Here is a 10,155-nt window from a genome sequence, read left to right on the forward strand (position 1 = left end):
GGGGGAGGAGGAAAAGAAGAAAATAAAAAAAGAAAACCTCAGCCAACCCCCAAACAGTGTGTTCTAATGAGATGCGGATTGCTAAAGGTAGGAAGAAAAGAATCTTGGGACATGATCTAGTTAAAGAGCTTTGTATGGGAGACAGAAATAGACAAGAACATTCTGAAGTTTTTTTGTTTTTTTTTTCTTTTTAATCCTAGTCAGGAGTAGAAAAAACACAGCAGGGTTTGGAGAAGGCATGAAATAATTTCTGACCAGGTTCACAGTGGGCAATGTCTATAATTCAGACACAGGGAGAGCTTTGTGGGGGCTTCTAGCTCACATATTGAAATGTTTAACAGTGGGTTAGCAAGACTTTCAAGAGGATGCCACCGTTGGGAGAATTCTTTAGAAACTGAAGGACCATTGGTTGGCATAGCTCGCAACTATGTAATATGCAAGTAAAACTCTCATTACTAAACGTTTACCTACCCTGTATAGCCTCTGGACCTTCCTCCAGATAGGGCATGAGAAGAGATGCACTTAGACTCAAAAGGGCTATCTGGGCTTGAGTTGGCTTGAGTTGGCAGGTTTTAAAGGATGTAAAGCTTTAGTGAGTCACACAGAGGATGTTACAGAGTTTTTAATGCCTGAAGAGCTATAAAAGGAGAACAGGTTTTTACCTGGAATGTTACTGGCCTGGTTTGGGAGATAAAAAGAATAGCGTAAGAAGCTTCAAAGTTCCTCTGTTCATCCTAGCTCGGAGACTCTGGATTCTTAGAAATGAAAAAAACATTCAGGAAATAGAGGGTCGAGAAGCAGAAAAGTAATTTAGAGCAGTATTCTAAGCTATCCCTTCCATTATTTTTCCAAGGAAGAACTTCTACAAGACATTCTGTTTCTAATCATGTCTTTCAGAGAGGCACAACCTATTGTGATATTTAAGATTTTCTCTCTAAAAAGTAATTGGCAATCACCCTCAACAAGAACACATGAGCTCCATGAACAAACCATGGGTCTGAATGGGAAATCACTGAGGGAAAAGAAGTCATAGACAGTTCAGCTCTGGCTACAGGATCACACAAATTTCCACAAGCCAGCACATTCATGTCCTGTCTGCACGTGAAGTCTTCCTGCTTCCCCTTCTTCTTGTCAGTTGGAAAGGGGTGGATCTTTTGTCACTGCTACATCATCTTCCGCAAAATACATAACATTTGGGAGCTGCGGACCTCTGATAATATTAACAAGTGAATGCACATATATATAACCTTATATTCTGCAGAACATGTGTACTGAATTTCAGAGCTTCATAATTAATTATGGTACATGACTGGATCAGTCAAATAACACTGGAACCCCCTGATCAATCCTCATAACATGAAAACAGACAATTAGACAAGTGTGTTCTCCAATATGATGCAACAGGAAAGTATCATCACTTGTTCGCATTCTCACCCTTAACATGCTTAACTCAAATCTCATAATGAGGAAACAAGCAAAAACTAATATTCCAGTATGTGGGCACATCCCACAAACAAACCAGCTTGAATTCTTCAGCAATGTCAGTGATGAAAGCTCCACTATACTACACACGGACACAGTCACGAGGAACAAATCTGTTCATGCAAACTAAGGAAACGACAACTAGACTCAATATACAGTTCTTGATTAGTGTTTTCAGAAAGTCAAATATAAAGAATCTTTTTGAGACAGAGCATTTTGAACCTGGATTGTATACTAGGTATTGACTGTATTAATGTTCAATTTCTTGGAGTTGATAACATTGAAGATGGCTAAGATAATGTTCTCATTACTAACAGAAGGGGCATAATGAAGTATTTCAAAATTTGTTTTTCAATGGTTCAGCAATTGGTTTTTCAATGGTTCAGCAACAAGAACCCATTTACCGTGAGAGAGAAAGTGAGGCGACATGTTAACATTTTCTGCAGTTAAGGACATAAGGATGCTCATTACAATCTTTCAACTTTGAATTTTCCCAAAGTATAGAAAAATGTAGACGAGGTTAGGAAACAGAGACAGGTCTAGAGTTGTCTGAGGAGCTGTAAAGATCTTCCATGTACAATATTAGATGCACAGAAGGTCAGGCCAAAGAATTAAAAATAGCCTGAAAAATTTGTTTTTAGAATTTGCTAAACAAAGTTCTGTAGAAATGGGAATACCCTGTACTTAAAAAAATAAGAGCAGTTTGCCAAAATTTACTCTAGAAGAGTTGATTAGTGCAATTAGCAATATAGCCAGGAGAAAACTGTTCCAAGAAGTTAAAAAAATATTTAGATTTTTAAATCAAGTGGAAATTTCACATACACAGTTAATCGAAAATAACCTTAAAAATAAACGATAAATTTCTTCAGTCTATCTTCCCACTTGATTAAAGCATCATTGAAATGTGGGAACATATTCAACTTTTTTTGGTCTTTTTGAGACAGGGTCTCCCTTGTAGCCCCAGCTGGCCTGGAACTCACTATGTAGACCAGGCTGGCCTTGAACTCACAGAGATCCGCCTGCCTCTGCCTCCCAAGTGCTGGGAGTAAAGGCGTGCGCCACCATGCCCGGCATATTCAACTTCTTAATGCAAAACTCTGTGGTTGTCCAAGGTACTGAGTCCCTGAGGCCACGGCCCCTCACTGTCATCTCTCAGCCCCACCATCCTGCATTTCCATGCGGTACTGTGGTACTGTGTGTTGCAAGTGCGTAGGCAGAGAATTTTGGGCTTTTGTTTCTCTGGGTCCTTAGGGCTGCCAGGAATCCACTTAGCCAAAAGGAATGTTGACAAAAACTCTTGCCTAGCTTGGCCTCTAAAAGTTTCTTAGGAAGAGGAAAAAAAGGTTCTGCAGACCAGAGCACAACCAAAAACGTGGTGAAGAGGGGCAGCCTCCAGGAGACAGCATCCAGGAGACAGGAAGCAAGGCTGCTCTGCGTGGCCGGGTCACTCAGAAGGCCGCTGTGCCCATGTAGTCAGCCTTTTCATAGTTGAACAAATACTTTGTGCTTCCTAGGTTTTTGTGGTTTTAACATAGTCTATATAAAAAACCAAAACAAAATCAGAGCAGCTTATCTATTGTTATTACATCAAATGCTTGAACACATTCGTGTCTACTTCCCTCCACCAACAGATACTTTACTGAAATAAAATATGGGAAGTATTAGCACTCCCTAGTCCAAGGTGTCAGGACCACAGTTTTGTGAATGAATCAGAGAAGGCGACATTTCATCTACTACACTCTGGGTGTTTAATCTACACATAACAAATGCCAACTGCTTTTTTCTGTAGTCACTGAAATGCTAGCATAGTTTGTAGGGACAGCCAGGATTCTCTAACTTTTAACAAAGAACAAACCCTGCATCACCCATCTGCCTCGGGGATCCTAGTGGTCACTTATGACTTGATTTTTCTCTTCTGGAAAATAGGAAAAAATATCTTCAATAGATGAGTCTAGGGCTGACTGTGGCTACAAAGAATGGATTCTGACCAGGGCAGACTGGCAACTTGCTAGCTTTATTCCAGTTACCAGTCTCTTCCTAATGGTTAGAATGGAAAGAGGAAGAGATGAGCCAGCACATGGGGTGGACCCTGGTGAAACCACAGATGAGGGAAACGGCATGCTTCTCCCAGGTCCAAGCCCCACACAGCTTAAGCCACAGGCCCAGGGTGGGCGCCCAAAGAGCCTAGAGGAAGGGCAGGGTTAGGAGAACTAACTGCCTATCTAGAATCCCCAGATTCGCCTCATACTTAGAAAACAAATAACAGAAAAGTCTGACACAAGGGGAAAGATACAGATAAACCCTCAGTCTCAAAACCTGAACTCCAGTAAAGCTCAGGTGGCAGGCCACAGGCTGGAGTGTGACGTCAGCAGAGGCCTCCTTTGCTGTCCCCAGCCCAAGGGGCCAAGACCGGTCCTTCTTCACGCCGTGGTCTGCCTGGCCCACAGGCCCTGGCTAGCAGCACTCAGAGGGTTAAGAACACAGGAAGTGAATAGGAAATGTCTTTCAGAGTCCCCAGAAGTCCCTGTGTGGGTTTCCAGCTCTCCTGTTCCTGGAAGTAGGGGCCATTTCAGCCGGAGAGGGCCACTTCTGTCCCACGGGGACTCCTGGATGGAAACAGCTTTCCTTCTTCTGATGAGGTGGGGTGTTAGTGACACATCCTGGCTGTCATCTCTTTCTGGAAAGCAAGGAGAGGACATTTAGGGGAAAGAGTGATTTGGAAAATACCCCAGGAGCATTTACCCTTAAATTTAGCCCTTAAACCAAGGGTTTCAAGTGTGGTCAATGAGTGAGACTCAGCAGGAGGATGTGTTCCATTCTGTCTGCAGGCTCGTGTCCCCCCCCCCCCAATTAAGGTACTGCTTAAAAATTTTGACTATCTTGTCAAAAATCCAAGTTACTTGCTATTTCTGAAAAAAAAAAAAAAAACCAAAAAAAACAGGGCAAGATCTGCGTCACTGAGCTCCTGTAGTTGAAGAATATGACCTCCACTGCCGCCCCACCACAAGCCAGTTGTCGCTCCAAGGAGAGCCAAGAATTGCTGCGACTGATAGGAAAATTGGATTTGGGTTACTATTTTTAGACTAGAAAAACATCTTTCCTTTGGCTAAGTTTCATGGATAACTTAAATGTGTCTAAGCCAAGAAAAGTGGGGGAGAGGTCAGTTCTCAACGGAAATGAAAAAATATCACAGTGTCTGGCCTCTGGTCTTGTGAGCATCTATGGATCCCAAATGTACCATCCTTTCTCTTCCTCTGAGACTCTACACAGCCTGGCCTGTTCCTGCTACATTCCTTACCTGGTTAACTGCCATTTGTTTTCCCAACTCAGACATGGTGAATTCTACTTGCCTGAAAGTCTCTTATTCTCCCTGTGGAGGTAGCCTTGCCTTCCACCAGTTCACACCTTGACTTTTGCATAGGGGTCTGCTTTGGACCTTTGTGGGGGTGTGTGGGCTCTGGGTGTGCCTGCTGTTCCCACTAGATGAGAGCTACTGTCAGGAAAAGGTAACACACCTTGCGTCCCTACACAGGCTTCCGCCTTTGTGTTCTCCATTCTTCCCACAAGGCTGGTGCAGGGTATTAAGAACAATCTGGGAAGCAGGCTGAAAACGGGCCCTGAGCTAGTTAGCATTTGGGGAAGAGAAAGCCATTTTAATTAGATGAATGAGTGAGTTGTATTTGATATAGAGCGGACTTCGGCTGCTATGTCTCTTGGATGCTGACCTGGTTCACCCCAGACAACAAAACAGGAAACATGTGAGTCAAAGGCTTGAGCGGGCCTGCCCTGTTACTCCAAACGCTGTTCTGTTTGAAAACGACACAGATCATGTAGATTAAAGAAATAACACACAGTGGCCTGGGAAGAGTTTTCTGATAATGTATACTCTGAGATGAATCCAAAGTAAAGACAGGTAGAAGGCTGACCACTGGCCGTGGAGAGGTGATATTGGACCAGGGACTTGGTATTGCTGTGCTGAGCAGGTCATGAGCATAGCAGGGTGTGGACAGGTAAGAATACAAGTGTGCAAACAAGAACCCAGGCACCTGCCCTGGGATTGGAGATAACTGATAACAAGCCCGAGATAAACTTCCTGTCTTTTTCTCAAGTTTCCAAAGGTTCCTATGAACTATGTGGTGGTGTAACGCCTGAAATCCCAGCACTTGGGAAGCTAAGACAGGAGGATTGTGAGTTTAAGGCTGGCCTAGGCTACAAGATGGGATCCTGTCTCAAACACAAACTAATAAGCCAACAAAACCAAAACCAAAGGTTCTTATATTTTGGGTCAACTTTTGACAACAGAGATGGTTAGACAAGGTGTGAATGTAATAAGGCTGTGTATATTTGAGAGAGTATGCCCATGGGTAAACATGATTTCCTTTTACAACTAATTCTGGAATAATTTGCAGTGGATTAGGGCATCCAGAAAGAAAGGGAGTAGGTTTTGATGATGAGTACCCTTGAAGTGCCTGGTGCTCTGGGGTAGTGAAGTTCTTGCACTTGTAAAACTCCCAGAGGGAACTACAACTGTTGTTTGTTTGGCAGAAGAATCCCGGGCTCAGAGAAGTACTGGTTTGCTGCGGGGGACCTGCAGAGCCTAACCAGGAACAGGTGTGTCCATGGAGCTGAGGTTCCCAGGATCTGCTGCTCTGTGGTACGTCATGCAAACCTGACCCTGAGAGGCAAGCTTGCCATCTTCACTATACTGACAGGAGATCTGAGGAAACTTATGAAAGTCACACAGAAAATGGTAGGTGTGGGATTCAAACTGAGGTCCATCTGACCATGGGGTTTTAGTTTAAAGCCTCTAACCCACTCTAAGAAATAGGCGTTTGAATGATAGAGAATTGGAACTTAATTGATTTATATATTAATTGGATGGTTGCAGGTCATTTCTCAATTTTCAAAACGCTAGCAGTACTTTTCCCCCACCTGACGGATATCAATGAAGAGCTATAATGGAAAAATGTTAAAATAATGATGTCACTGAAAGACTATGGAAAGACTACAGATAAAAACATGAAGGGTTTTCACTTTTTTTTTTTTTTTGGTCTTTTTGAGACAGGGTCTCCCTGTAGCCCCAGCTATCCTGGAACTCACTATGTAGACCAGGCTGGCCTCAAACTCACAGAGATCTGCTTGCCTCTCTCTTCCGAGTGCTGGGATTAAAGGTGTGAGCCACCACGCCCGGCAGGGTCTTCACTTTTTAAAAAATATTTTATTTATTTTTTTAAGGTGTATGAGTGTATTGCCTGCATGTATGTGAGTGCACCCGTGTCATGCAATGCTGAGGAGGTCAGAAGAGGGCTTTGGATTCCCCTGGAACTGGAGTTAAAGATGGTTCATAGCCACCATGTGGGTGCTGGGAATTGAACCTGGGTCCTCTGCAAGAGCAGTCAGTGCCCTTAACCACTGAGCCATCTCTCCGGGCCCCCAACGGTTTTCACTTTTTACAAAAAGTGTAGGGAGGATGAACAGAACAGGATGGGTATAGACTATCCAAGACCACCGAGTTACCAGGGAAGGCTGTGGTTTCCTCACCACAGTGCGAACTGACCCAACGTGCACAAGAAAGCTGTTTCCTACAGGAAAAATATGGTTGTAATGACTGGTCAGAAACTTAAGGACACTTTTCTTGGATCTGCCTTTTGAAACCTGTAGGCCTGGGCTAGCAAGATGGCCCAGCACGTAAAGTGCTTACCACACCTGTATACACACACGCACACACACACACACACACACACACACGCACAATGTTTTTAAAGGTACAGACCTCAAGGTTGTATTCTACAATATTGCCACTGGGTGGTGCCAATGAACTGTTTAAGGAAACATTCTCAGGAAAAAAACAACAAATGGCTTGCCCTGGTCAGAGCCCTCCTGCAGACTACTGCATTTACAGGGCCAAATGCATTCTTTTCTCAAGGGGGACAGTGGGCTCAGGGAGCTCTTTGAAGAAGAATTTGTTGCTGTTGCTGGACTTAATGAATGCCATATGTATTAAGTCAGGCCACTAAAAACTCCACAGAGTGCTTAAGGAGGTTTCTGCAGGTGAGATTTTCTGAGACGTGTTCATTACTAGAGACTGTGCTTGGCTATTTATGAAAAAAGAAATTAAACACTTGTATTTTTTTAACCCAGCCATACCTGGGTGTAGGCACAAAGGACTCCATATGCTACCGTGAAGATACCAGCTCACCTGTGTTTAGTGCTGCTCTATTCACAACAGCAAGGAAGTGGAACCAGGGGCTGGAGAGGTGGCTTAGCAGTTACAAGCACTGGCTGCTCTTGCCGAGGGGTTCTGTTCCCAGCACCTGAACAGCAGCTGCCAACTGCCATCAATAACTCCAGTTCCAGGGGATTCAATACCCTCTTCTGGCCTCATTGGGAACCGCACACACATAATGCATTTACATACATGCAGACAAAATATTCATACATAAATGATTTTTCATACATAGATTAAAAAAAAAATACACTGGACATGGTGGCGTATGCCTTTAATCCCAGCACTTGGGAGGCAGAAGCAAGCAGATCTCTGTGAGGTCAAGGCCAGCCTGGTCTATATAGTGAGCTCCAGACCAGCTATGGCTACAGGGAGAACCTGTCTCAAAAAGACAAAAATTTTTTTGTTTATAAAGGAAATGGAAGCAGCCTACATATCAATCAATAGAATTGCATAATGATACATATCAAGCAATAGACGGTTGCATAATGAAAATGTGGTAGACGACAATGAGATTTTATTCAGGTATAAAGGAAAATAAATGATGAAATTTGCAGGAAAATGGATGGATCCTGAAAAGCACAACATTAAGCGAGGCGACTCAAATTCAGAAAGGCATTCTTTTTCATATGCAGACCCTAACATACGTGTATCTCTATGGGTATAAGTATGGATAGGGTCTAAAGATCTAGGACAACAAACAAGAGGGAGTGAAAGTACGTGATGAGGAAGGCTAAAGGGGGGAGACTGGGGAGCAGGAGAGTAACCATGGAGGCTTGAGGGTAGTAGGAGGTGGAGATGAGCGGGGAGGAGAACCTACTGAAATAACCTTGTTTGAAAATGCCGTAACAATAGCTACTACCTTGTATACTAACTTAAATTATTATTTTTTAATTAGATGTCTTTTAAAGGAAGGACTAAAGCCAGGCTTCAGATGTGTCAGTTGTATCATTTAACCCTCATTCTCCACAGCCAACAACCAGCTCAATACTCTGCAGCCCGGCTGATGAAGCTGGTCATAGTGGGTCCCACCACCTTCTCTGTTCACGGGCTGATTTCCATCATACAGTCGGCAAAGCTAACCAGCTTCTCCCTGATCACTACCAGGCTGGTGGTCAGGAGTTTCTCTCAGGCTGTATCTTTTATCCAGTAAGAGCTCTGTCCCTCTCTGCCTGGAAACTTCTCACAGCCTACAAGATTCCCCGAAAATATTCCTCCTGGGGTCCGCATTGTCTGGCTTTCTACTAGCTCTGGAATTCATTACATATTTGTCTTAATCTGAGAAGACCCTTAACATTTCATTGTATATTAGTATATGATCAGAGATATTTTTTAAGTCAGATGCAGTATATATGATTTGAAGCAGTCATTTGGGTGAAAATATAAATAAAATATATTTCCAACATGAGTTTATAGCTGGGTAAAAAATTACGTATGTTTTCTGTTTTCTTTTTCTTGCTTTTTGTTCTTGGCATAGTCCCTGAATTTTCAGATATTTTTAGTACTAATGTCATTGTACAAAAAGCTCTAGTAGTTTAAAAAGCAGTAAGAAGGGAAATAGACCAAGAGTCTTGATAGAAATCATGTTTAATTTTAGAAATGAAGTTACAATGACTTTTGCCTAGCTTTTGTAGGGATGGTGGAGGAGGAAACCAGCCTACGTTTTACATAAGATACACAACTCCCGTCTGATTTAAATTTCTAAAACTGAAAATGGTCTCCGTTTGGTAGTGTTGTAAGATGGATTTTGAAGTTGATAGATCAAATTTCTATGAGTGATATGATTCAGATATTTTTATCTTTTTTTGAGACTGTCTCACTATGTGGCTGTGTCTCAAATTAGTGTGGAACTTGCCTCAACCTCCCCAGTTCTGGGCCTGCAGTTGTGAGCCCCATCCCCAGACAGACTTTACTCTTATCTCTCAATTTAACTATTTTATAACTCATAGTTAATGGAAGACTGAGACTAGTAAGAGAAATACAATAATGTACACAATTTCTGACCCAGTCAAGACTACCAAGAAACCATGGTATCATTGTGCATTTCAGCAATCAAATTTTAACATGAAATATGGAGAGAAAAGAGTGGATATAAACCAGGCATCAACCATCTTGGCAGTGCTGCATTTTATACAGGTCCAAAACCTGACATGGAGTACTGCTCAAGTGGGAAGAAACATGGCTATTATCTAGTTCAGAGTCAAGTGGAAACTTGGATGCTCAGAGAACAGCTGTGCTGGATAGCTTTAGTGTCAACTTGACACACCTGGGTTGAAGGAGCCTCAATCGGGGGAATTGCCTCTATTGGACCGGCCTGTGGCCATGTCTGAAGGGCATCTTCTTGATGAGTGATGTCAGAGGGCCCAGCCCACTGTGGATGGTGCCACCCCTGGGCAGGTGGGCCTATGTTGCATAAGAAAGCAGGCTGAGCAGGGGCCAGGGGAGCA

The 10,155-nt window shown here is 43.0% G+C and overlaps 1 protein-coding gene across 3 annotated transcripts in view; it reads right to left on the reverse strand.

Annotated features, from left to right (window-relative positions):
• Positions 1-2,492: 2,492 nt before the first annotated feature.
• Mob3b (MOB kinase activator 3B) overlaps positions 2,493-10,155 on the reverse strand; it is a 209,135-nt gene continuing 201,472 nt past the window's right edge. For 2 of the 3 annotated variants that reach the window (XM_008828959.3, XM_008828960.3), the window contains exon 4: positions 2,493-4,159. In XM_008828959.3, the coding sequence (XP_008827181.1) occupies positions 4,130-4,159 (30 nt within the window). In that variant the 3' untranslated portion in view covers positions 2,493-4,129. The remainder of the gene's footprint in view (positions 4,160-10,155) is intronic. The other variant, XM_017797129.2, reaches the window with a different exon arrangement.

This window comes from Nannospalax galili, unplaced genomic scaffold (genome assembly GCF_000622305.1).
Source record: "Nannospalax galili isolate Female #2095 unplaced genomic scaffold, S.galili_v1.0 scaffold52, whole genome shotgun sequence".
In the NCBI taxonomy this organism is placed as follows: domain Eukaryota; kingdom Metazoa; phylum Chordata; class Mammalia; order Rodentia; family Spalacidae; genus Nannospalax; species Nannospalax galili.